The sequence below is a fragment of the Pyrus communis genome, chromosome 13 (assembly GCF_041283825.1).
Source record: "Pyrus communis isolate YQ-2024b chromosome 13, ASM4128382v1, whole genome shotgun sequence".
NCBI lineage: Eukaryota > Viridiplantae > Streptophyta > Magnoliopsida > Rosales > Rosaceae > Pyrus > Pyrus communis.
The window spans coordinates 26861407-26888482 of NC_142577.1; the positions used below are offsets into that span (position 1 = coordinate 26861407).

At 36.7% G+C, this 27076-nt stretch overlaps 3 protein-coding genes across 4 annotated transcripts; 2 read left to right on the forward strand and 1 right to left on the reverse strand.

Moving 5' to 3' along the window:
* The first annotated feature begins 12107 nt into the window (after positions 1–12107).
* On the forward strand, positions 12108–15274 carry LOC137736309 (putative serine/threonine-protein kinase PBL11). The gene is made up of 6 exons (XM_088682459.1): positions 12108–12180; positions 12297–12392; positions 12670–12989; positions 14032–14304; positions 14562–14685; positions 14874–15274. The coding sequence occupies exons 1-6, from the start codon at positions 12108–12110 to the stop codon at positions 15272–15274; spliced, it is 1287 nt and encodes a 428-aa protein (XP_088538585.1).
* An 84-nt stretch (positions 15275–15358) lies between these two features.
* On the reverse strand, positions 15359–19824 carry LOC137737222 (putative serine/threonine-protein kinase PBL3). 2 transcript variants are annotated; one of them, XM_068476645.2, is made up of 6 exons: positions 19252–19824; positions 17833–18179; positions 17610–17745; positions 17272–17408; positions 17052–17175; positions 15359–16138 (listed from the first exon to the last, which is right to left on the reverse strand). In XM_068476645.2, exons 1-6 carry the CDS (start codon positions 19313–19315, stop codon positions 15687–15689), a joined length of 1260 nt encoding a protein of 419 aa, XP_068332746.1. In that variant the 5' UTR covers positions 19316–19824; the 3' UTR covers positions 15359–15686. The 2 variants fall into 2 exon arrangements, with proteins under 2 accessions (XP_068332746.1, XP_068332747.1); XM_068476646.2 differs by having other exon boundaries at positions 17833–18173; positions 19252–19618.
* A 4217-nt stretch (positions 19825–24041) lies between these two features.
* On the forward strand, positions 24042–26839 carry LOC137737712 (UDP-galactose/UDP-glucose transporter 3). Its single transcript, XM_068477258.2, has 7 exons — positions 24042–24447; positions 24608–24705; positions 24814–24944; positions 25337–25367; positions 25532–25635; positions 25792–25913; positions 26205–26839. Exons 1-7 carry the CDS (start codon positions 24344–24346, stop codon positions 26611–26613), a joined length of 999 nt encoding a protein of 332 aa, XP_068333359.1. The 5' UTR covers positions 24042–24343; the 3' UTR covers positions 26614–26839.
* The last annotated feature ends 237 nt before the right edge of the window (positions 26840–27076 follow it).

Sequence of the window (27076 nt, forward strand, 5' to 3'; positions counted from 1 at the left end):
GCAACAAAGCGTTTAATCGGACAACAGTGGCTCTGTCTTAAACCGCTTCTGACCCCTCTTAAAACTCTTCCATACAGACAATGCAACTATCAGTTTTCACTTACACTAATTCTCTTTTTTTTCCTCTCTGTAGCCTCCTTGTTCAGATCATCACTTGCGCTAGTTCTCCTTCCTTTTCTCTTGCACTTTCCTCCTTCACACCATCGCTTGCACTAGTTATATTTCTCATTCTTTTATGCTCTTTCTACACATAATAACCTTCTCATTCTCTTGTTCGTTTGCTCTTTCGAATTTGAGTGCTTTTTTGTAGACATGACATTTGAAGGAATACCTAAAGATAAACGGTTGGATTGTTGAAATATATTACAAGGTGAACGTAACAAATTAATGGTGACAAAATCAAACCCAGCCACATACTCAGTGATCACATAATTAAGACAGAAGTATCACAAAGTTGCTAGTTTCATATTTTGTGGAATATTCAGTCCCCAAGACTATTTACAAGGAGAAAAAAGTAAATAACAAGAAAGATTACAGTCAATCTAAAAGAAGTAAAAAACTTCAAGATACTTTGGGGCTTTCCGTATCCTTTCCGACCTTCCTTGGGACGATGCTTCAGTGCTTGGTGCTGCAATTGTCGCTTCTTCATCCCTTTTTCTCTTTTGACTGACCACCTCCTTCACTTGATCATCACTTGCGCTCATAGTATTTCTTCTTCTTTCTCTCTCGACCCTCCTCCCTCGCATGAATATCACTTACACTAATAATATCTCTCCTTGCTTTTCTCGCATCATCACATAAAGATTCTTCGTCACAATATTCTGCTAGCATACAAATCTGACAGCATCTCTTGCTTAACTCCTCCTTCATATTGACACACAACCCTAATACCTTACGACCCTTGTTGAAATCCCCACTGCCGATCATGTGACTGCGCTCGATGATCTCCCCCACCAAATAGCTCTTTTGATCCCAAACCACTCCAGCATGCTACAAAGAATCCCGTGATACTCCTTCAACAAGTCCATGTCAAACTGGCAGATTTTCCCTCTTTTCCTCACCTGCATCGGTCATGGCTTTGGCACTGATTACAAATCGATTAATTCTTTTATAACGGCGGTACACAAACTTGACCAGAAGTTGAACTGGCCGGACTGAGAATGACAGGCTCCGATCAACGTCGTGGTCATCCAATTCTTCGTCAACTTCAAACTGTAAGATGTTGTGTTGTGACAGAGGAATTCCATGAAAATTAGCCCACCGACGGAAATCAAAGAAGAGAGAGTATGTAGGTAGCTAGGTATTTTCAGTACTGTGATCTTAATTACTCGTAGCAATAGTACATATAGGGTGGTGGGTTGTTTCTTATTTGTTGGGGATTTAGTAATGATATGGTTTGACCGACTGAGACATGAGTTTCTTGAGGGTAAAGTTTCCTTTTGGTCATGGGAGACCTAGTTTGTTATTTGTTGGGGATTTGGTAATAATATAGGGTTTGGCCGAGACTTGAGTTTCTTGAGGGTAAGTTTCATTTTGGTTATGGGTGACCTAGTTTTTTTTAAATAGTTAATTGAAGACAACACAGATCTGATTTTCCAACTAACGATGAAAAATTAGTAAGATTGTATCTGAACAAATTTGGTACAGGACAAATTGCTAGCCCACAAATTGGTTGGAAAGAGGCAAAATTGGCTTATGAAAACCGTGTTGCCACTCAATTCTTAAAATTATTCGTTGGGTCTACTTCTAGACGGCTGCCAATCAATTCTCAGGATTAAACCACGGCTGGGATTATATAAACGCATGCTAATTGATTTTTCTTGAGAAATTGTCATTTAGTCTCATGTTACTTGTTGAAATTAGTTTTATCTCACTTCGTCCCTTGAATTTGTCATTTTCAACCCATTTAGTCTCAGTTCACTCAAAATTTTTTTTTTTTTATTCATTTCATCAAATAGATAAAATTAAATCAAAGGGTAGTATGGCAGTTCACATCATATCTACACATATGGATATTGTTCTTCCACGAAAAACAGAACCACACCCTTTCGCGCTAAAATAAACATAACTGCAATTTTTGCTCTAAATATTAGAGAAAATAGAAAGAAAAAATAGGTTCGAGGTTAATTTAATATTATAAAAAGGAAGTAAAAACAAAAGAAAATAAAATGAATGACAAGCCTGGCGTGGTCAGAAAACAAATAAATACAAACCGTCAATGGAGAGGAATCATGCCAATCAAACTTGGGGAAGAAGGACCATTCTAGCAAAGCTATTGGCAACAAGATTCCCTTCAAGATAGATGTAAGAGCAACAAAAAGTCATCTTTCAAATCATCAAATGTGAAGGCCACGCCAAGAATTTGACCATGGCAGTCCCTGCCACAAGTAGTAGGACCATGATTTCCTTTAGACAAACAATCTGTATTAAGCTTAATTCAATGAAACTAGGGAGGAGACCATATCACATGAAGAATAGTAGGAGTCTTACGAGAGATAGGTTGGATCCCCAACATGCGGACAAGATATCAACCCAACAAATAATTGAATGAGGTCAGGTGGGATAAGGTTTCAAGTTAGATTAGCCATGGGCGAATTAGGTTTTTAAGTCCTAAAAATTCAAATTCAAAAGAAATCATAAATCTATTTAACACATTGACAATTGGCACATTCCATGGCTTTCTTGTGAGTTGTCACAGACGATATACAGTATGCATCGTTATTGAAAATGAAAAAAATTACCAACCCATGCCATAGCTATGAAATCCGCTTATATAGTCCAACTTTCTAGCAGTGCGGCGTTTTTTATCAATGAAATCTTTCACAAAAGTAAAAGCAGAAATAAACCAAGAGCCTAAAAACAAAATCAACAAAATTATACTAGTTTATATTATATGTAATTTGATTACAGTAACATTCATCCAAGATTTTAGAAATTAAGATCAATTTTAAAGGAAAGACCAAATAAGGCAATGATCTTCATCAATCAGTAGGCAGTTCATTTTTTGGTTCAGAATCTGTAGGCACTTCTTTTTGGTTAGAATCAGTAGGCACTTGAAATCGGCAAACCGGACAATAGTGACTCTTTCTCAGCCACTTCACTATGCACCTGCCATGAAACACATGAAAGCAAGGCATGCAAACCACCGTTGATCCTCCCTTGAACTGTTCCATACAAACAGTGCAACTCTCACTTTCACTTACCCTAATTTTCCTTCTTTTTCTCTCTCTATCCTCCTCCTCCATATCATCATGGGATGGCGATTCTCCGTCATTCGCAGAAGTACTACCCACTCTAACCCTCTTTAGTACTTTATTAATCACTGGATAACTCGCTGGCACCATGCCCTTGTTACTATTATCATCGTTCGTCAATTGCGCTAACCTTGCTTCCATAATGCGAGTAACCCTTCCTACTGTACAGGAGTCACATCGGACCCTGAGGTACTCACTTCTGACATAAACGTGCAACCCTAATACCTGACGCCCCCTGTAGCAGTCTTTATTGCGAATTTTGAGCCCACCGTTTATGATTAGCTTCACAATCGCTTCCCGTCTTATTCTGACTCCAATCAACGACAACATGCTAGTTAAGATCCCGAACGAGTATTTGTAATCTTTTAACTTATCAATGTCAAATCCGCAGCTTCTTTCTTTTATTCTATCATATTCTCTGATGGTGGTTTCAGTGCGGTCTATGGTAGTATTGGTGAATTTGTAATGGAAATTGTGCACAAATTTGACCAGAAGTTGAACCGGATGTTGTACTGAAGTAAGGTTCTGGTCATGATTGCCAGGGTTGTCTAGTTTTGCGGTAATGTATCGGATTTCAAATCGGAGGCGGTCTTCCTCGTGGTAGACTTCGAAGTCTTCCATGGAAATTAGTCAAGGCTGGAATCACAAAGAGAGAGTCGTATATTTTGAAGAAGTTAGAGTACTTTTGAGGGACAACAAATACGTATATATAGAGGCTTTATAGGGTGGCGGGTGGAGTCCGTATTGGTAGCGGATTAAGTAATGGATGACCGACTTAAACAAACTTGAGTTTCTTCATTGAAAAGTTTAGTCTCATTCTCGTCATGGGAGACCGACTTTAATTTCTTTTGGTTTTGGAAAGTGTATAATTAAAAATAGAAGAGGTTACCTAGGTGCAATAGACGTGCTAATATTTCTCAATACAGAAAAATAAATTAGAAATAGACGCGCTTATATATGTATGGTCTATTGATATGGATGGCTCCGAGTAAAATCTTAATGACACGTAATGTACCACCTTGTGTGCCGGTCACACAAAAAAATCTCTCCACAGCTAGGGTTAAAATCACACAAAAAATGTGAATGGTTTAAAATTGCTTATGTAAGAAGTACTTGTAATAAATGTACTTCTGCTTATGAAGTGTATTCAATAGAAACACAATAAAATTTTTATTAAAAATTCAAGTGCTTTTTAAAAAAATATTTTATATAAGGTGCCTTATTTAGACCAGTCAAAACACCCATTTTAAAGATTTCTTTGGTACCAAACACATCCACATTAAACTAAATGATGATTGACAAAATAAAATAAAATTATAAAAAATAAATAGGCATGAAACAAAATGACAAACGAGAACCTTAACTATTAATTGACCTTATCGTCTCACTATGGTAAGTTTTTTAAGGGGTGTGATATTCACACACTTCTTTTTACTTTCAAACGCTTGTTTAATTTTTGACCGTTGAATCAGATGAATTGAAGAATATCAAATGACAGAAATTAATAAAGGGTGTATGAGAAGTAGGCACACCCCTTTTTTAGAGAGAGGATCCTCGCCGGATCCTCTAATCACATTCGTTCATCGTATATTATGCGGTCAGTTTTAGTTAGGTATTGTTTATATTCAATTTTAAATAAAAAAATTTACAATGATTTCTGATCGCATAATGTATGATGAACGGATACGATTTGAGGATCTTCACTTCCCTTTTTAATCTCGTAAAATAGTCAAAATATGTGTGTATTTTTCTTAAAATATTCTAATGAAATATGGTTAATATCAACTTTTATATTCATATAACAAGAATTTAAGATATGCTTCTCCAAAAGCTCTTTTATGACCGCGAGGAGTACTTTTTAACAATTTTTTACCAAAAACACTTTCAATTGTCAAGAAAATCTTGTAACGGTTTTGACAGCAATTCCAAACATTCTCTCAAATTAAAATCGATTCGAAATTGCTATGGTGACACCAACAAATGAAATATAATGAAATACAATAAAATCCTTAAAATTTAAACCATTAAGGGCCAGTTTGGAATTGTTGTACTTTTAAAATAAATTACTTATGTTGTGCTTTAATAATAATCAAATACAAAATAAAGTAGTTGAGCGTTTGATAAACTGTTTTTTTATAAAAGTGTTGTGAGTTTGAAAAACAATGGAAGGATAAATAATGTCACTGTTTAAGATTAATAAGCTTATTACAAGAATTACAACTATTATAAAAGCTTAACTCCGTTTTTTATTAATTAAAGCAGGCTTTTAAAAACAACATACATACTATTTTTAAAAGCTAGTGTCTGAAAACCGTTACTTTATATTTTATTGTTACCAAACATTTTTTTACTAGTAATTTAAAGTGAAGCAATTTTTGGTTAAAAAAAAAAAAAAAACAATACCAAACTGAGCCTAAGTCACTTGTATCAATGCATCAAACAATCCTCTTATGGCACGTTTACATACCCGTAATCGGAATCAATTTACGGAATTGGATTCCGATTACGAGATACACCTTTGTTTACGTAATCTGGGGAATCAAAATACATGTGGGGTCCACACACATTAAGGAATCCAACTCCTAATTTTGGAGGAATTGGACTCCCTACATGAGGGAGGTATTTCAATTCCTTGACACTTGAGGAATCCGGAATGGATTTCTTCTACCAATTATGCCCTCACTTGTTTCTAATTATTCCAACATTGGCCTTCATTTGACACTCATTATGCCTTCTTTTAATAAATAAAAAAAACCTATTTATATATTTTTATATAGGTGAATTCTATTATATAAATTTAATTAAGAATTTAAATTAATTAATTAGTATGAAAATAATTTATTTATGTAAGGGCAATTTAGTAATCAATCTAGTTTTCATTGCGATTGAAGTAAATTAGTAAACAACTTTTATGAACTCAACATCATTCCTGCCATCTTTTAATATATAAATAAAACTCATTTATATTTTTTTTTTATATAGATGAATTTTATTATATAAATTTAATTAAGAATTTAATATAATTAATTAGTATGAAAATAATTTATTTAGGTAAGGGCAATATAGTAATCAACCTACTTTTCATTCCGATTATAGTGAATTAGTAAACAATTTATATGGACTCAACATCATTCCTACTCCGATTCCAGACAGTTTTAGTAAATAACTTGAACAAGAATCTGATTCTGATTCCACCTCATTTCAATTCCTCCTCAATCCAATTCCTCCTCAATTCAATTTCTCTCAATTTGATTACGGATTAATAAACGTGCCCTTATTTTTTTCGAACCAACACCAAAAGAATATCCTCAAACTTTTCTTTATTTCTTAATTCCTTTTTGCCGATTTGGTGGCTATAGGAGGCGAGGGAAAGGGATCCTCTCCGGATCCGTCCACTTAATCCTCCTTATCAAATAATTCGGATCCTTGAAATTTGATCCAACGGCTAAAAACACAGGCCTACTTTAAAAATTATAATAACTTTAGCCATTAGATCAAATTTGAAGGACCGGATTATTTGATGAGAAGTATTAGGTAGAAGGGATCCGGAGAGGATCCCTTTGCCTATAGAAAAATAAGCTTCTTCAGTTGTTCCGTCAAATCAACGTTAAGTTAAAACGACCTGAAAAAAAAAATAGCCATAAAGCTACAAAAATAGTAGTTTTAGATCCCCAGAAACTTATAGAGAGCCTTGACAAAATAGCGTGGAATTAGTAGCCCAGCAGCACGGTGTTGTTCATCATTGCGCACTATGACAAATCAAAGCCTCATGTTCAAGGAATTTTTTCTTGGGAAAAAAAAAAAAAAAGAAAAAAAAAAAGAAGCTTATAGCAGCGAAGGGGAGGACGACAAGTTCATCCCAAATTCCAATGAGTTCAACAAGATAACTTACTTTGTTAGATAATCAAAGTTGTTAGTAAGGGCAGTCAGTTAGATATAATTCTCTCAATTATCTTAATTATCTTTGTATATTTGAATTGTATTTTGAACTTCAGATGTATTTGTCTAGATGAGATAATATTCTTGTATCTCCTGTATAGAAAGATCGTACAACAGCATTATATAGATTAATGTGAATCACAAGGTTTACATGGTATTCGAGCCTCTGATCCTCTTCTAGGATCATTTTTTTCCCAATCTCATGGCTTCTCTTGTATCCCCAATATTTCTAATCTGGTGTTTGTCAACCTTTATGAAACGAATTACCTCCAATGGGAATGTCAGGTGAAAACCCTTCTTGGTTGGCCAAAATTACTGGCAATTTATTGATCTATCTCATCCTTGTCCTGCACCGACTGCTGTCACCAAGTATATATTTTCTGCTGTCAATCATGTTGATCACTGTCATGGCACCCGAAGTTCCCCCAAACACTTCAGATGCATGGTAAAAAATAAGCTGTGCACCCTTAATCTGGTAAGTTAATTAATTACGGGCAATGATCATATGAACTGTCCCAGTGAAGTGATCAGGGGAACTCCAGGGAACAGCTGACAATCTCTCTCACTTTTGTGGTTTCTTGGCAAGGCAATGTAGGGAAATTAATTACTATGCATAACAAAACTTGTAGCAAACTGGCCTATAATCTCTTTCTTACATTGTTGCGGTTTCTGGCATGTAGGAGAACCATTAGATTAGAAACATGATATCCTCAGACTTCTATTGATGATGAACCTGGTCAGTATTGCGGGAAAATGAGAGGGAGGGAATATTGTTCAAATACACTCAATGAGTGGTCACAAGCTCTCCCCATGGCCATACCTTTTCCATTCTTGCACATACATCCTCTTCGGTCACTTTCATCGCATAATATTTTTAGGGTCTATGAATTAAAAACAAAATCTTCAACATACACTTGCAAATTTTGGTGCAAAAGCTATATAGCTTGCTATAGTACCTTAAGGAACTCTAAGACTCACTCCAACCCTGCCCTATAACCTAAAATTCCCCTTCCTCCCCCCCCCCCCCCACCCCCCCACCAAAAAAAAACCCAACCTAATCCATGGCCTAAAACTAACCTAAAACCTAAAACTTAATCTGAGGCCAAATACCGGCCCAACTTTAGGCCACCAAACAAAATGGACCCTAACAAATGAGATTGAAATCGGGATTGTGAAGCCCACTGCCCAAAACCTAAATGGCTACGCGCTGCATGAGCTAGGCTTTTTATGCAGCCCAACCAACCTACGTGGGGTTGTTCCTCTGAGTGTTAGACAATTATGTATCCCAACAGCTACTTTTCTTCATCCAGTAGCTGGATTTAAATGGGCCGTTGGTTAATCCAACGGTCCAGGTTCTTTTTATTTATTTATTTATATATATTTATTGAATCCAATAGCTTAAATCGAATATAATCAAATCTAACGGTAAAAAAAAGATCTAACGGTCCAAATTTAAATCCAACGGCTAAAATAATTTAAATTAAAATTCAACCAAAAACTCTATAAATACCTATGTATTTGTTTAAACATCCACACATAACTCACTTTTCTCCTACAATTCTTCCAATTTTTCTTTCTACCATTTCTTCTCATTTCCAAATTTTTCAAGATGGCAAAAGAGCATGTTAGAGGTCGTAATTGGACCTTTGACGAAGATATTGCTTTATGTTTGGCATGGATTTTTGTTAGCGAAGATGGTGTCGTCAGCACGAATCAAAATAGAAAGGTTTTGTGGGGTAAAATCGTTTATAAGTTCCATGAAAACTCCAACGCCAGTCGAAGGGAAGCTGGTGGTGTTTATGATCGGTGGAAGATTATCAACAAAGCGTGCACTCTATGGAAGGGAGGCTTGGAAAGAGCCATGGATGATATGCCTAGTGGACGGGGCGCCTCAGAAATTGTGAGTTTCTTTGTTGATATTTTAGTTGTCATGTACATAATAGTATTTTGCAACTACTTGTTTTTATGTATTTGTTGCATAGGGTGACAAAGTAATGGCAATTTACAAGACAAGAACTACACCAAAAAATCAAGCTTTTAAGTTGCATCATGCTTGGAACATCCTCAAGGATTGTCCAAGGTGGGGAACCGATGCGGACCAACAATAGGGATGATCGTGAAGCCCCATTCCCAAATGAAGTCAATGAAGGTGTGAATTTTGCCGACAATGAAGGTGTCGAACAAATGACCCCAACTTCTTCTTTTGCAAGGCCCCCAGGTAGAGATAAGCAAAAGGAAGCAAAGAGAAAAGGGAAGTCCCAAGATCCGATACGGGCACAACTTGCTAGCGGATTTGCAAGTACGAACGAAAACCATATCTCTCGGCAAGAAGAATCGGCCCAAATGTGTTTGGCCATGAAGGAAGAAGGGGATAGGGAGCAAGAAAGGTTCGAAATTAATTTGATGGTGGAGGACCTCCACAAATACACTTAAGAGAGGAAGAAATACTTACATAGTAAGCAAAAGGACATTTTACAAAGGAATGCCACAAGGAGTATATTTCAAGATGATGATTCATCTCAAGACTATCACCCAAGTCTATCACCAAGTCAAGATGGTGGATATCATTATTAAGTTTATATAGTTTATGAGTTTTCGATTATATTAAGTTTATGTGGTTTATTAAATGTTGTTTGTATTAAGTTTATGTGATTTACCATGATTTTCATGTATTGATTTAGTGATTTTTCAAAATTTATCGGAATTTAAATATTTTTAGGTTAAAATGTTCATAAAATTAATTTAGGATAGTCTACATTTTTTTTAAAGTTAATTTAAAAAAAATAGGCTTAATTTATTCTTTGATAATCTTGGGCTAAAATTTTAGGCCAGAAGAGTTAGAGCAGAAAAACTGTTTCTGAGCTAAAACCTAAATTTTCTGGGTTAAATATTTTTAGGTTTTAGGTCAGGGTTAGAGATGATCTAAGCGCAAGTTAGTTCGATATATAATGATGGAATAACGGATCTATCACACATCATAGCAATTTTTCTTGTCCTAAATTATGATCATCTTAAGCTAAGCTAAGATTTGTTTATAGGTAGAAGACGAAGGAATTCGCGTGTGGGCCACATGGAGAGACTTTACAGTGCTTACCATACAAGCTGGTATTCTAGGTTAAGAATAAGAAGCCCTTTGTCATGATCACATGCCCCCAGCATGAACTAGATTTTGGTAAAGATACCTGAAAACGAATGGCCTTGGCCTCTCAATCTCATCACAGCCTCAAGATTCTTTTCCTTAATTACGTGCATACCTCAAATTCAATTTAATCCACACTTCTGTCTAGGTTCACTGCTCAATACTACTAGTGTTATGTCGTCCTCTCCAGGATCACTACTCAAACATAACAATTGTTGCAGCTTACCACTATATTAAATATATAGCTACCACGCATGGTTTGCATTTCATAATTAAGTACCCAAGCAATCAAAAACAGTATGTAGCACGTGGTAAATTATGCTACTGTGCACATACATCTGGAATCAGGTGTCCCCTACAGTTCCCCCGAATACTTCATTAGGATCAATACATAAATTCTTTGAAGGATTGCACCGTCTCTACTGAAGTGTTTGGGGGAACTCCGGGTGTCATTTGATCGTATCTCAACACAAATTACCGGAGGTGATGGCTAGGATTTTATTACTACAGTACCTAATTAAGTATACCAACCCTGGTTTTAAGTCAATGTTATTGACTCTCTGCAACAAATATCAATTCTCTAATTGATTATTAGCGTATGCATGGCAGCATAGGGTTTTGGGTTCATTATTAGCATTCTCTCTGTATTCTACTTACTGTTCTCATCTTCTCGAGATCATTAACATGCTATATTGTTTCTCTTGTTTGGAAAAAGGTTAGTTTTCTTATAAATTCACAGCCATTTCCCTAAAATCTTTTCCATCACTCTTCTGGCTTAGTAGCCCAATGAACCATATATATAATACTTTTTCTTCTTAATTTCTTTTGTTTTGTGTTTAAACTCCAAAGGAGGCCTTAGATATACTTGTGTCTATTTGCTTCTTTCCATCTCTCATGACAGTTTATACCCTGCTTCTCGGCATAAACATAACATTTTCACCATAACCAAGATGTATATATTTACTCCATATGCTAATTTTAAAAGTAAATAAACGACCTGTTGTCCGTAGAATCGTAAGAACATCTATATATGCCGCCTAATAACAAATGATGAATTTCGAAATTTTTGTATGGTTCACTCCCAATGGCTCACACTTCATATTCTCATTTGCTTTAGAAATTGTTAAAATTTTTCAATAGTACAGAACCACCAACGATGGGGAACCATATCCGGCTTACAGGATTAGAAAAGGAAAAATTTGAGACAGCTGAAGTTGGATTAACTCTATTATAATCTTCATCGCCTTCTACTAATTTATTAGAACCGTTTGGTTTGCGTCTTTTCCCTCCAATCTGACCCTGTGAAGTTGCGACCAGACCACCTCTTCCAGCTATAATTTAAGAAGAATTTAATAATCCACTAAGTCCACCAACCAATACCTTTGGAAGTTAAGATCAATATCTATCTCAAACTAATAAGCTGTTTGTTAGAGGCATAGAACTACCACCTGCACATATTATATTTTTTATTCATCTCCCAGCTTTTACAGTTGTGATAAGAGAAGATTTCTTGAAATAATCGACCACAGATGCTTCTTCCTGAAACTCTGGACATGTATTTGTCCACCTAGCCCACATCACCTGATTAATCATCTTTTACTAGGTTGTATTAATAATACTAATCGTGTTTTATTTATCCTTCTACTTAATTTAATTACCTCCTTAATCTCTCTCTTTCTCTCATCAGCTTCCTCTCACACACTTTTATAATTACAGTCAATTCGTGTCTTTGGTTCTGGTTCTTCTAGCGTACGTAATCATCATCAGCGGGTCTCATGGGAAACTGCTTGAGGAAACACCGTCAAGAGACAGACTCATCAGTTGTCATTCCTAAACCTCATCCCATTGGTTTGCACTCACACTGTTAATTTCTGTGTTTTTTTTTAATGATCTGAAGTTGAATATTTATAGTCAAAATGTTTCTAAAATTAAAATTATTTTTTTCTTTCTTTTGGGTAATTAAGGAGACGTTGGGTTGCAAATTTCTCTACCCAAGAAAACTAATAAAACAGTTCGAGAGAAAGCTCCAACTGTTTCCTCAACTTCCTTACAAGGTCAAGGTACTTATTAATATCTCATTTTTTGTCTGAAGAAAAAAACCTTTTTTTGGGTAGTTTGTATAAATTTTCTGTATCCTTCGGTTAATTTTATGTTTCTGGGTCCATGAGAAAACGTGAGAAACGAAGATCATCACTTAAATAGAGGAATTTATCTGTCTCTATAAACACATAGGTATTGTTATTGCATGCATGCATCCCAAAAGCATGCAGTTCCTTTTCCTCTGCTAACCAACAAAACTTTGCTCTCTTCTTCTTTTGTTGATGCGTTTAAGTGCAGAAAAAAACCGTAGCAAAAGTGCAAGGGCCACCACAAACTCCAATACTCCGAGTCCAAAAGATCGGAATTTGGAGAGAGTGAACAAGAAGGACGGAGTGTTGCGAGATTACAAGCTATACTGCTTCTGTTACAGTGCCTTGAAAGCTTCCACACGCAAGTTTAGCAGCAAGAACTTGATCGGGCAAGGCGGATTCGGTGATGTCTATAAAGGGTACGTGAGGTATTGTAATATGAAAGCTGCTGCAAAACCAAGTGAGGGGTTTCCAATTGCTATCAAAAGGCTTAGAAAGACAGCACTACAAGGCGATGAACAATGGGAGGTCAGTTTGTTTTCTCTTTTATTTTTGAATAATCCTTGTACTTCCTCTTTGGGAAATGAGCTTATTCTCCTACTTATAAATAACGTATTTTCCAGTAGAAACTTCGTAATCAAATCCGCTCAATTTCTTAGTCTTCATTTGGATATCATACTTACAAAAAATCATTTCAATTGGAGACGGTTTAGTCTTCCAATTCCAATATAGTATTTAGTATCTACACTATTAATTTATTTTATACATTTGAATGACTAAATGATCTTAGATTCGATTAATTTTTTGTATGGATGATCTTCAAATGAAGATTAAGGAATTGAATGGTTTTGGTTATAAAATTTTCTCCCAAGGCGAAATACATATTTCACCCTTCAGGTTTGGAGCAGTTTTCAATTTGACAACGAGGTTTTATTTTCCATATTACACCGTGAGGTTTTGAATTGTTTTAATTTATATCTTTTGGTATATGATCGTTCTTAAATGAGTAATGTTAGGTAGACTAATTCTTTAGTTCATATTTGCAAATCATGTAACGTGTCATCAATGGAAAATATAAGCACGTTAATTAACACTTAAGTCATAATCTAATCATCAACAACCACTTCATACGGTTAATAAAATATAGTTTAAATAGATGACCTCCCTAGCATTATCCTTCTTAAATTGATTTGACATAACAAGTGTGGGATTCAATTAGGAGTTGACATGGAAATCACACTTGCGCACACCCAAACAATTCATCATTGAACTTTAACTTCTCCTCAATCGACAAACAATCACACAATTTAGTCTCACTGATGTGAGTGTGGCTCCTACTCCGCTTAAAAGCATGTCTAACGTCTGCAACATCATCAATTTACCGAGTATCATATGGTCAAATTAGAGAAAGACATCAGGTGCAACATGTGAAAACTCAAACCCCATAACTCTTTTGAAATTCACCGAAAATATGGAGGGTGTAAATCTAATTAGCCCTTTTTCACACACGCACTCTCTTTCTTTCAATATCTATCTTTCTGCGTGTGTGAGATTTATGTTGTGGGTGCAGAATGAGAGGAAATTTATGAGCAAAATAAGTCATCCAAACATAGTGAAACTAATAGGGTACTGCTGTGAAGGTGAGCACAGAATGTTGGTTTATGAGTACATGAGCGGAGGAAGCTTGGAGGCCCAACTCATGGCAGAAAATGCGACACGGTTAGATTGGAGGAGAAGAACCAAAGTAGCACTCGGCGTGGCCAAGGCTCTGCATTGTCTTCACACTCGTGGGGTGCCAGTAATTCATCGTGATCTCAAAGCTTCAAATGTTCTGTTGGACGATGTGAGGCTATGTCATCATACTTTTTAACAATTAATTGTGGAAAATATATACAAATAGAGCCAGTTACGTATCAATATATAATTTTAAGTGAATCATGAGAACACTAAGATGTCAATAAAAGAATACTAAACATGGTTTATATGGTTTGTCGATTTACTGTTCCTCGAGTTCTATTTGTAATCAAAAGTCGTAAGGGTCCTATTCATTTGTATTTGTCAATAATTAATCTAACCTTAAGAAGCTAATAAACATTGCAGGACTTCAATGCCAAGCTATCAGACTTCGGCCTGGCAAAATACGGACCCAAAGATGACCATGACCACGTAATGTCAAGGGTTCTTGGCACCAAAGGCTACATCGCACCTGAGTACATAGGGACAGGTACTCAACCAACCACCAAATATACAACAATTCGTACATACAATTGGTGTATTCAACGTCCCTCTCATCACTTCACGTAGTTGGTGTCACTTTGACCAACTTACATGCGAAGGGTATTTTATACACCTAGCACATGCTGCCAGACATTTCATTTGCCCTAGGGGGTAATTTGGTTTTCATTTTTACAGGGCATGTGACACTCAAAACGGACGTATACAGCTTCGGCGTGGTGCTCTTAGAGATCTTCTCAGGCTCCTGCGCCGTGAAGAAATATTCGGATGGAATGGCTGGTGATCTTACCAAGTGGGCTGAACCATATCTTAGCAACCGCCAACAACTGCATTGCGTGATTGATCAGAGACTCGGAAATAACTTCCCGGTGGAAAAAGCTCACAAGTTTGCTGAACTAATTCTCCGATGCCTCGATTCAGACCCCACGAGCAGACCAACGATGACTGAAGTCGTGGCTGATTTGGAGGAGTTGCATGAAAACACAAGCAGCAATCGGATTTCAGACCATGTTACTGCATTTACACCATGCCCTCCTTACAGAAGGATTTTCCCTACACGAAATGGATGTCAGGCATAAAGCTAGGAAGCTGTTTTCCTTCATAATGCTATCCTACAATGCGCAAGTGTCCACTAAAACTATATAATGAAAGCAGGGCAACTGTTTGCATGAATTAGCAAATTCTAATTACAGAAAATACAACATTTACGAGAGCGAGAATAGCATGTATTCGCGCCGGGATGATTTGACACCGGCAGTTGTGACGGGATAAGAACATCCGTCATTCTGCAGAATTAAACTGATAGCTAACTTTTTACACAACTACCATCAAGCAGATTACCAATACAAAATAGCTACATGGCTTCTGGAATTACAGGCGGTGGTAACCTATTCAGAATGACTCAAAACTGTGAAAAATACATGCCCAAACTCAATTCTCTGTAAACATAATATGGGATCAAACAGGTAATTTACAGACGGAAAAACTCTGTTAACGCACGCGTGGAGATTGCCTTTGGGATGCCAATGGGGATGCATTTGGTGGTACATTGAGAGGAGAACGGTGTCGTCGCATTGGCGACTTCCGAGGAATAGGAAGTGTCTGCTTTTCTGATTGAGAGTTTCTGGCTGCAGTCTTTGGGGATTCAAGTTGTTCCAGCGTTGCTAATACCACTGACATCGTGGGCCTGAGTTTAGATTCGGGGCATAGGCATTGTGAAGCAAGGGTAGCAGCTGTATAAGCTGCTTTCTGGGGATATTGGCCCTCCAACTTGGTGTCCATAATCCGAAATAGTTTTCTTCTGTCACCCAAATATGGTTTTGTCCAGTCTACCAGGTTCTGCTCCGCACCAACTTTCGTTTTATCAACAGCTCGCCTTCCAGACAGTAGTTCCAGCAGTACAACCCCAAAACTATAGACGTCACTTTTAGCAGTCAATCTACCTGTTAAACAGTGAAAATGCATGTTAGACATCCACATACGCATTAATCATGTGTTGCGAACATAGTGAATTCAAGCACTTAAGATTCTCTGCATTGTATCTGCTACAACAATGTGAAAAATTTAAGGAACGGATGCAGATACCTAGTGAAGCGGTAACTCTACGCTGAACACCAACTCATACCGAATATTCTCAGTCCCTGCCCTCCGATTACACTACATCTATCCCTGAACTGTCTACGCGCCCCCCCTCCTGCCGAGATGGCGGCACAAATCCAATCTTTTATTAACCTCGAGTCCGCTTCGGCAACTCAAAAGGTCGTAATTGACCAGTGCAAAACCATTTTTTTTTTTTTGCATTACAGAGCCCAGTTTACATAAGTTCCGCCTTAAGGAAATCTTAATGACAAATAATTACAATAATCAAATTTGTTCCGTTCAATTATCATATGCAACTCAAAAGCTTTAACTTTTTCTTTCTCAACCTTGTGAATCAATAGATGAGCAAACTCCAAATGTAAAATCACACTACTTAGTACTTATATATAGGTCTAACGAATCATTCTTCTCTAATTTCACCTCAGAGAAAGTATTGAAACAACCTCTTATTAGTTTGTCAACTGGCACCAAGGTGGATATCCTCTAATCAAAAGGTTAGAGATGACCAATCCGGTTATAGGTAATCTGGTGCAACGTCAAAGAGATAGTTCAATGCAAATTTCGTTAAAATTTATTTTGTACTAAATTCCATAGTAATAGCATATTTAGAGACTCACAATATCAGCTTTCTCAAACAAGATACATCGCATGTACTATTAAAAGGAGTCTATGACTCAGGGATATTTGCCAGCAATCATTGGTCATACATAACAAAAGTAAAACACCAATAATACTGCATATAGACATTAAACAGACCTGTAGCAACATATTCGGGTGCTGCGTAGCCTTGAGTACCCATGACTTGAGTAGACACGTGAGTCCTGTCACCAGTGGGACCAGCCTTAGCCAAGCCAAAATCAGAAAGCTTCGCGTTGAATTCCTGGAACCACAATGCAACATTTATGTCAATGATTTATCCAATCTAAAGATAAGATTATTAAACATGATGAGCTAGTTTCCTCTTTGTTCAACATACCGAATCTAGTAAAATATTGGAAGCCTTAAAATCACGATATATGACTTGTGATTCTGCCTCATGAAGAAAACTGAGCCCCTTTGCAGCACCTATGGCTACTTTCATTCTTGTTGCCCATGAAAGTGGTTGCGGCCCTCCTGTGAAACATATGTAAAAGATCAAAATTACAAAGTTTTCAAGGCAAAAACCAAGGTGTTTCTTCATATTGCCAACGCAACTGTTGCTTATTTGCAAGAAAATAAGCATAAAAGTTAACTTCCAGATAACTTAAAACAATTGTGAGAGGAGGGGGAAGGGAACTATGCTTCCTATTAATGGTAGAAGAATACATCACTTACTTCTAAACAGATGATTCTCTAGGCTTCCTTTTGGCATAAACTCATACACCAGAAGGCGGTTCTCACCCTCTAAGCAGTATCCGATAAGCTTAACCAGATTTGGATGATGGAGTTGACCAAGATAATTTACTTCTGTCTGAAATTCATTGGTTATCACTACATAAGCCAAGCATGAGAATTGAAACACAACACACATAAAGAAAATTGTTAAGAAGAAACCTACCAACCACTCCTTGTGGCCTTGGAAACCTTCGGGTTTGAGCTTCTTGACAGCAACAACCATTCCGGACCCCGGTTTTGAAGCTGTCATTGTGCTCCCATTAATCCATCCTTTGAAAACATAACCAAATCCTCCTTCACCGAGAAGACTGTCAGGGCGAAAGTTTCTGGTGGCAGTCTTTAGCTCATTGAATGAGAAGGGTTTCAAATTTGGAGATGACAATATTTCACCTTCAGTTCTTGGGGTAGGAAGACTTGAAGCATTGCTCCTTCCACTATACGATGTGACGGTCAAAGTGGAGGGAACTGAGGAAGGGTTAGTTTTGCTGGAAACTTTGGAAACCCCTGATCCTGACAGGTCAAGTAATCAATAATCAACAATCAATTTGGAAACCTACACCAACTAGAATTCCTCAGGAAATGTTATATATAGCAAAAATCTACTAGAGTAATAAGACACTTAAGCAAACTAATCGATTCAAAATTTTAGAGGAACAAAATGAAACGATTGTGTAAATTCTTTTAATGACTTCTAAGAGGACCGATGTAAACTTGTCGATCAAGGTACAGGGTTTTGAGTGATCAGGTGGCCTCAAAGAAAGATACCAGCTGGCCCGGTTCACAAAACACCTTAAATTAAGCATCTTTGCTCGATGTTCCAATGATCACTAGTACATGATGAAGTGGAATTTTGTGGAGCATAGAAAAAAAAAAACCTCTGTTTTCGTACAAAGGACCACCATACTTTTCCCCTGAGGCCCCAATTGTCACTAAAGTCTTTGATTCTACAGATCTTAGCGTGCCATTAACGCCCATCCTTCACGTGATTATTGTAAAGTACAAAATGAATGTTGAAATCACTTTCACAGTTTGCCCCCATTTCAGGGCAAAAACAAACCGAGTAAAATTGTAACAGTTATCAGCTAAAAGATTACTAAAAGCACATTGCGCATCACCAAATAATGACAAAAATATCTAAAGCTGTCTTCAACGCGTTCTGTATTCTCCTCAAAAAGGCAAAATATCCTATTTCTTTGCAGATTAAAGAACTGCTTAACAATGGAAAAACCCCGGAAAATTTTCCATCTTTCTAAATGATATTCAAAACCAATAATCCATTGCAAAAACAAAGAATTAATAACTAACAGAAAACAAAAGAAGAATAAATTAACCAATCTCCAGAAATACAGAGAGATTTGTTTCAATACATAGCAGAATTTCCTCCAGAGATGAACTAAGCTACCCAGAATCCATAAAAATAAAAAAAAACCACTTTCTAATTCAGTAAAACCAACCAAACCCACCAAAATTTTACTGCTTTAAACCAATAAAAACTCTCAGAAGACACTAAATATACCCATCAAAATACAAGACCAGCTGATGAAAATTAAGGTACTTTTTCAAAGCAAGCATTGAAACTCACCCGAAGTTCCAAAGGAGCTATGTGCGGTATTGACTTTAGCAGAAGAACCTAAACAGTTGCCCATTTGCTACTCCAAAAGCTCACAGGCGCTCTCTTTTTACTTTCTCACGACTTCTAACAAGCACAAGATAAATAATCAGCAAGCCATGGCAAAAAAACCTGAATCCGTGTAAGAAACTGCAGCTGACTTGTTCTTCTTCTGGGTTCTCTTCGATCGAGCTCAATTTCTTGGAAAAAAAATGATATTAGAAAATTGGGAGGGGAGGAAGAAGGAGAAAGAGCGGCGAAGGTGAGAAATGGAAACTGAGAAGAAATTGGCAGAGGCGGGGGAATGAGTGTCTGTCTTGGCTTCGTCTTTGGCTAAGAGACGCGACAAACGTGTGGAGGCACGCTGTTAGCCAATGACGTGGTCTACCGTCTACACCTTTGCTCGTGTGTGAATTCCCTTGTGTACCCCGTGTACTGTGGACTTGCAGCTTGTCAAATATCGATTGCATTAGTTTGAATGACGAAAGTACCCTTGTATGCTTCCATCGTACGTTGTCATGTGCATGAATGCGTCATTGGTAACACGAATAAAGGTTCCGAGATTGATCAACAAAGATGGCAACCATTTGATTAGATTTTTTATAATGTCAATTGATGATTGGTTAGTGTCAATTCAATTGAGATTTCAAGATATTTTAATTTTTTTTAATAAATCAAGGGGTATTCAATCAAAATTTAAAGTGATAATTTGAAATTCAACGCATAATTAATAAGGATATAATAACAGTTTATTACAATCCTTATAAATACGGGTGTATTCAATTGGAAAGATTTTATAGTATAATTTGAACATTCACATACAAACCTCACATCTCTCCCTATGAGATTTTAAAGGAATATCACGATTTTACATGAAATCTCTACAAATCAATTAAACTCGATTATAAATCCATCAAAATCTCAATTGTATACACTCCCTTTATAATATAATCGATTCATTAATCGCATACAAGGACTGGTTAATGCAAGGATCTTAGTATACGGTCGCGCACAATAACTGTTGGTCCCTATCTAAAGTCAATATATGATCTCGCACAATAACTGGTAGTCCCTATCAGTTTGTGAAGAGCTTACCTCAAATTCTAGTAATGTATAACTTGTTAGAATGATAATATGATTTTTTTTAATGTTATTCTATATTGTTGTCACAATTATAATAATTAATCTTAATGAGGAGGTGATTGTGTGCACATATATATATATATATATATATATATATATATATAATTGCTTGCGTTTGTGTACATCCTTTAATTAATTCAATCCTCTTTTCGAGTTTGTAAGAGTCAATAATCCCTTATATTTTGAGACTTGATAGTGAAGTAAAACATATAAAAAATAACAACACTCATCAATTTAAATGAAGTAAGAACAAGAACAAAGGCGTGTTCATTATCATAGAGAGAATATATATGGTAGACCGGCCACAATATTGTTGTGATTGCTCACACAAAAGAAGTATTACTACATATTTGTGTGATCCAACGCTTTATCCGAAGTTTTCTTCATCCACTTGTGCTTAATTAGTGCACATCTAATATGGGTAATATCTAATCTGAGTAATGTTACACTTACTATATGTTTATTTTATAGTAGTGTTGGGCACTTTAGAGGATACTCCCAAGCATTAAAGTTGATTGCCTATGAGCTTAGCCCGACCAGGATACGTGGAGAGTTTTCCAATCGCCAAGGGTACATGAGCAGATTGACAACTTTATGGGACATGTCTACCCAGACGTCAGACAATGTGACGACGACTCACAATTAGTAGCAAGGACCTAGGATGAGACGTAAAGGTGGTTGGAACGGCATTCAAAGAGAGGGTTGGATAACCAAGGCTAAGTGTCCCATTACTTTGAAAATGCGCATCATCTCAACTGAACACATGTCACTTCACGAATGTCTGGTTTATAGGTGAAAATGTGTCACTGTGCTATTCTAATAAGGTGGCGCATTAAATGCCAAATTGGGAGAACCCAAGGTAAGGGGTTTTTTGATAACCTATATAAAGTGGTAGCAAACTCTTGTAGTGCGTCGGACAACTGAAATAAGAGAGAGTTTATGTATTAATCGAGCGCATGTAGCTCAGTTTTAAGGGGTGAACCACTCAAACCTTTTAGTCCATTTCATTTCCCTCCATACCTGCCCACCAAGGGTTTAGTATTTTAATTTGTTAACCTGCAAGTTTTAAGCATTAACAATTTATACTATCTTTCTAATAAAAAATAGAACCCACAACACATGTGAGTGTTATTTTTATTATAAAAATAACATAAATAATCATACAGATACATGTTAAGAGTATGATTTTTAATCCAATCTAATAGCGCTTTTACAACCCTTGCAATTTCTTTTTATTTTATTTTTATGAAGTAGGTGTGAAAGAGAATGGTGTTAGTTGACTCATCGTGGTTATCTTTTTAATTCGGTCAATGAAAACTTTTGGTGCTCTGTTTGTTTTTATATTCATTTGGTCACTTTGGATTGATAGTTTGATACCCTCCTCCAATAACTTCCAAATATGCGATCAATTTAGAAATAATTGAGGGGTATATTTGGAAATGTAAATAATGAGTCATGTGAAAGCTATTGGTTAACAAAGAATCAATAGATAAATAGAGAGGAAGCATCACGTGGACAAATAGAAATACATACATATATATATATAGGGATTTGATAGCGTTGAAATTCAAATTTGATGTATGCCTTGACTGCAAATTCCTTGCATTCGATAACCCTTTTCACACTGGACCTGCTACTATTATGGTTCCATCAGTTAATTCCGTGTAATTTTGAAAAATTGGAAAGGGTATAATTTGGGAATTTAACATGTATTTCTAAAAAAATATGCGAAACTACCTGAATTCTTTATTTTTTATAGTTAGATTGAAAATGAAAACTAAGAAAGTACGTGCGTAATAAGCACATAATACGTTTGAATGTAGAAAATGTGTATTTTGCATTCCATTGAAAGTATACAATGAATAAGGGTCAATTTTTTTTTTGAAATATTACGTATGCATGTTATACTTTAATGCACTTGTAGTGTGCAAATAAGAAAAAAAAAGGGAAGAGGATAAATGTTACTTGTCGAACAGTAGTTACTGCAGGAGGCGCAAAATATCATGGAAACTGGAAAGACAATGACAGGGAGAGGACTTAGAGGAGTCGACGAGGAAAGAAACCCGTATCCACCTCTCACCTGCCTAATGCCAACCTTGATTTCCAGCAAGGACATCTGTCAATGTGTTAAGTTGCTGTGTCAATGGTTTTGACGTGGCATGTTATATGACAATAGTAACATTTGCGGTGTAAGACTGTTAGTAAGTCCTCCAATCAACGGACACAGTAGCCTTGGCGGACAATCCAAGTAACCGGACGAAGTCACATGGCGCTGCTAGTATCTAAGAATGTTGACCTCACCTGTCACCTCCATGGGTCAAGTCAAACGACATTAGTATTTTCAAACTATATCAGGGAATGCAAATTGCCCTTTACCACAATCGTGGAAAGATGTTGAATCTTTACATAATGGCGTGAGTTCAAAACAATATTAGATGAACATAAAGACGCTAACGACATTGTGTAATGATACATAATTTCACTTGGAAATTGTTTTCTCAATTCAATCATGATTGTTTATATCTTATACTGAATGGTTCGGTCTATTGACCAAAGACTTGTAGTTCAAGTGATTAAGAGCTCATCCATACATTCGAAGTCTTATATTTGATTTCCTTCCTCTCTACTATCGCTTGTACATTCACGAAACCTCTTTGGATTTCCGGAAAATCACATTATCATCCCTTGAAATTTTAAGTCGTTTTCACTTTTCTCATAATTCCTTCAGTCCAAAACTAGGGTTTTATGAAAAGAAAAATTTCTCAGATGGAAGAGTTCAAGGGCGCCATGCAACTTTCAAATTTGACCATACACAGTTAATCTTCCTCACCCTTGCAGCCTAGTACCACAGCCTTCATTTATTTGTTCGTGCAGGAGCTACGTAGCGAAACAAACAGAAAACTGAATACTCATTAAACGCTTAGTGGGCCTAAATACAAACGTCTCTGGGCCCCGTCGTCCATCATGCTATATTAGTATTTTGAGGAGTTAAACGCCATTTCTAACCGAGGACTGGGCAGAAGACTTGTTTTAGCTCTATGGTCTTCCAAGATTCTCTAAGATATTAATATTTTAATGAACAATATAGGACTATATTTGCCTACGTCTCCAACTAAGGGACAGAGGGTTCATTTTAACCCTGTCACAAAAAACCGTCTCCAACCAAGGGCTAAAGGGCCAAAGGGCCAAACGTAATTTATTATTTAAAAACCGTCTCCAACCAAGGGCTAAAGGGCCAAAGGGCCAAACGTAATTTATTATTTAAAAACTACAACTAAATGTTGTTTAAGTTTTATGTTGTTAAATGTTGTTTATTATTTTTTGTAAATAAAAAATAATAAAAAAATTGTTAAAAAAAATATTCAAATAATTCATGTCGATTATAAAAATCTAACATAAGCAAAAAAAAATGCTAGCCCTCTAGCCCTCTCCGATTCCGTGGGATCTTCTCAGATTCCAGAGTCTTCTGGCCTAGTCCTCGGTTGAACATGATTTTCGGACTATTTTCGGTCATTTAGCCCTCTGAACCTTTCGGTGGGAGATGGCTAACTGGCAGCAAAGCAGAATGATGCAATACCGTGCCAAGTGCCAGGGGTCCGCGTTTGCGCAGCCAATGAGAAGCGCGACGCAGTGTCACACTGTCACCTACTCCAATCAAAAGCCTCCACGTAGACAAACCCACGTAGCCTTGGCGCTCCCGCCTGTATTAACGGTCTCTTCGTCTGAATCGTGGCAGTTATTTACGCAAAATTATTCTGCTAATCTGCTTCTAGCTTCCTCTTGAAACTGCTCATCTGAAACCCTAATTATCTTGCTTGATTTGAAAAAAGGGGGAAAAAATAAGAGACGAGTGAGAGAAAGAGAGAGGCCGGATTCAGATTCCGAAGGGGTATTTCCGGCCACATTTGTACCGGCGGCTGAAATGGAAGCGCATGGGTCGGGGCTCCGGCGCGTGTTGGTGTTCGGCTTCTGCGTCTTTGGAATTTGGGCTGCTTATATCTACCAAGGCGTGCTTCAGGAAACTCTGTAAGACTTCGTTTTTCTTTCTCTCTGCATTTGGGGATTTCCCAGATCACGCAAAATTTTTTATTTTTGGGGATTTTCAGCTCCTGAAATTGTTTCCGAAATTCGGAGAGCTGATTGTTGAAGTTAATCAAATTGGTGATGCCTTGATCTTTGTTTTTAGGTCCACGAAGCGATTCGGGCCAGATGGGGATAGGTTCGAACACCTTGCGTTCCTGAACCTAGCTCAGAATGTGGTTTGTCTAATCTGGTCATATATAAGTAAGTTTCAATCTTTCTGAAAAATCTTGAATTTCTAATAGTGTGGATTGATTTGAGCTGAAAAAATGAATTGGGCGATAATATTGTCATGTGGTTTTCTTTGAGTAGTGTTAAAGCTTTGGTCTAGCAGTAATGCTGGAGGCGCACCTATGTGGACGTACTGGAGTGCCGGGATTACTAATACGATTGGACCCGCTATGGGGATCGAAGCGTTGAAGTATATCAGTTATCCTGCTCAGGTTTGCTTTCCAATTTTGGGTTTGATCTACCAAATGAGCAGCATTAGAGAATATATAGTAATGGTCATAGGAAAAATTGATGGTTTTGTGTCCTAAGTCTAGTTTACTAGATTTGAGTTTCTTAGGATCTAATTAGTGCAGAAGCAAGCGATTGTCATACATGTTATGGGGTTGTTCATTTCCTCTGGATAAAAATCATTGGCAGAAAAATGGTTTAGGACCGATCCCATCTTTTGGATAAGTGGTCAGTTGAGCTGAGTTGATAAGGGTGTTGAATTGGTTGTTGAAGGGATGACAAGAACTGTGAAAAGTTTCGTTCTTGTGGTTTTTAAGTAATGCTAAATAAATGGATCCGTAGTTTTGGATGTTAAAGCTGTTCTTTTTACTTGCAGGTCTTGGCAAAGTCCTCAAAAATGATACCAGGTCAGATATCTTCAAGTTTGTTATTTTTCCATATCTTATTAAAGCACGCATTCTACTCATTAAGTTCAATTAAGATTGTGACTATTATATTGATTACATTAATTAGATTAACCATTGCATTTTGTAAATAAATAAGGTAATAAATGATTGTTATTTGTATGCAGTGATGCTGATGGGTACTCTAGTCTACGGCAAAAGATACAGCTTTCCTGAATATGTTTGTACTCTCCTTGTTGCCGGAGGGGTATCCATATTTGCACTCTTGAAGGTGAGGGTTGGTGTGTGTTCGTGTTTCTTGAGAATGGAACAAGAACAAAATAATTTTTACATTTTCTATTTCAATTTTCCTTCAATAAATTGGCCCCAATAAATATGTGCAATTTTTGTTTTTATTCTTACGTTTTTCTCATTTGGTCCATTTTAGACTAGCTCAAAGACTATTAGCAAGTTGGCACACCCGAATGCTCCCCTTGGATATGGACTATGTTTTCTCAACCTCGCTTTTGATGGATTCACAAATGCCACCCAGGATTCAATAACTGCAAGGTATACTTCAGAACAGCATCATCTTTCTCCTACCATTTAACTACTGGTTGCTTTTCTGTTATTCACTTGTTCTTGACGTTATTTAATCCAGTTATCAAAATTTGCAACCCCAGGCCCCAAATCATTTGTCGTTGACGAAAAACCTAGCTTTTAAGAATGCTCGAGGCAATTTACATTCCAATCCTCTATATATTCTTTATGGGAATAAATGCATGAAATTGTTAGAGCCATCTATACGTGACCGATACAAAGAATTGAGTCTCAAATGTTGTTGCTTTTGTCTTTGCTTAGGTATCCAAAAACAAGCGCCTGGGAAATAATGTTGGGCATGAATTTATGGGGTACCATATACAACATGATTTACATGTTTGGCTGGCCGCATGGCAGCGGATTTGAGGCGGTTCAGTTCTGCAAGCTGCATCCGGAAGCAGCTTGGGACATTCTTCTCTATTGTCTCTGCGGTGCAGTTGGGCAGAACTTCATTTTCCTAACCATAAGTCGTTTTGGTTCCTTAGCTAACACCACCATTACCACTACCCGCAAGTTTGTAAGCATCGTGGTGTCTTCGGTGCTGAGTGGCAATCCCCTGTCAACAAAGCAGTGGGGGTCTGTTTTCATGGTGTTTTCTGGGTTGTCATATCACATCTACCACAAGTGGAGGAAATCCCAGAGAGCGCCGAAGAAGAGAAAGCCAATGTAACAACAATTTTGAATTTAGATATTCAAAAGCCCTTCTTTTTTCTTTCCAAAATTTTCCATCTCTTTTGTTTTCCCTCGTTGGTCATATATTTGAACCTTATATAGTTAAATACTCAAGGTTCTTTGTAATGTAATTGAATAGACCTTCTACCAAATTTGCTCTTTTGAGAAATTAATTGAAGTATGTGAGTCAGACAAAAATGGATGAAGATTCTCTCTTCTCTAAATTTTTCTCGCCTTTCTTCTTATTTGAATGGTCACAATTAAGTCACATTAACACTAGAGAGATAAAGACAGAAAAGTGTTTTTTTTTTTCAAAAAAAAAGAAAAAACCTAGTGTCAAGAATGGTAGAAAAGCATTAAAAAAAATTAAAAAAAAGTAGAAGCAAGTTACTATGCTTCTAAAAAAAATAAAAATTCAAAGCATAGTGAACAATGCTCATTTAATGAAATTCCAATTTTTG

Coding starts and splice junctions, on each gene's coding strand:
- LOC137736309 (XM_088682459.1), top strand. CDS start 12,108: ATGGGAAACTGCTTGAGGAAACACCGTCAAGAGACAGACTCATCAGTT. Junction 12,990..14,031: donor AAGGCGATGAACAATGGGAG/GTCAGTTTGTTT, acceptor TTGTGGGTGCAG/AATGAGAGGAAATTTATGAG. Junction 14,686..14,873: donor ACCTGAGTACATAGGGACAG/GTACTCAACCAA, acceptor TCATTTTTACAG/GGCATGTGACACTCAAAACG.
- LOC137737222 (XM_068476645.2), bottom strand. CDS start 19,315: ATGGGCAACTGTTTAGGTTCTTCTGCTAAAGTCAATACCGCACATAGC. Junction 17,746..17,832: donor AAGGCCACAAGGAGTGGTTG/GTAGGTTTCTTC, acceptor AATGAATTTCAG/ACAGAAGTAAATTATCTTGG. Junction 17,176..17,271: donor CCAATATTTTACTAGATTCG/GTATGTTGAACA, acceptor TTGTGGTTCCAG/GAATTCAACGCGAAGCTTTC.
- LOC137737712 (XM_068477258.2), top strand. CDS start 24,344: ATGGAAGCGCATGGGTCGGGGCTCCGGCGCGTGTTGGTGTTCGGCTTC. Junction 24,448..24,607: donor GGCGTGCTTCAGGAAACTCT/GTAAGACTTCGT, acceptor CTTTGTTTTTAG/GTCCACGAAGCGATTCGGGC. Junction 25,914..26,204: donor CAGGATTCAATAACTGCAAG/GTATACTTCAGA, acceptor GTCTTTGCTTAG/GTATCCAAAAACAAGCGCCT.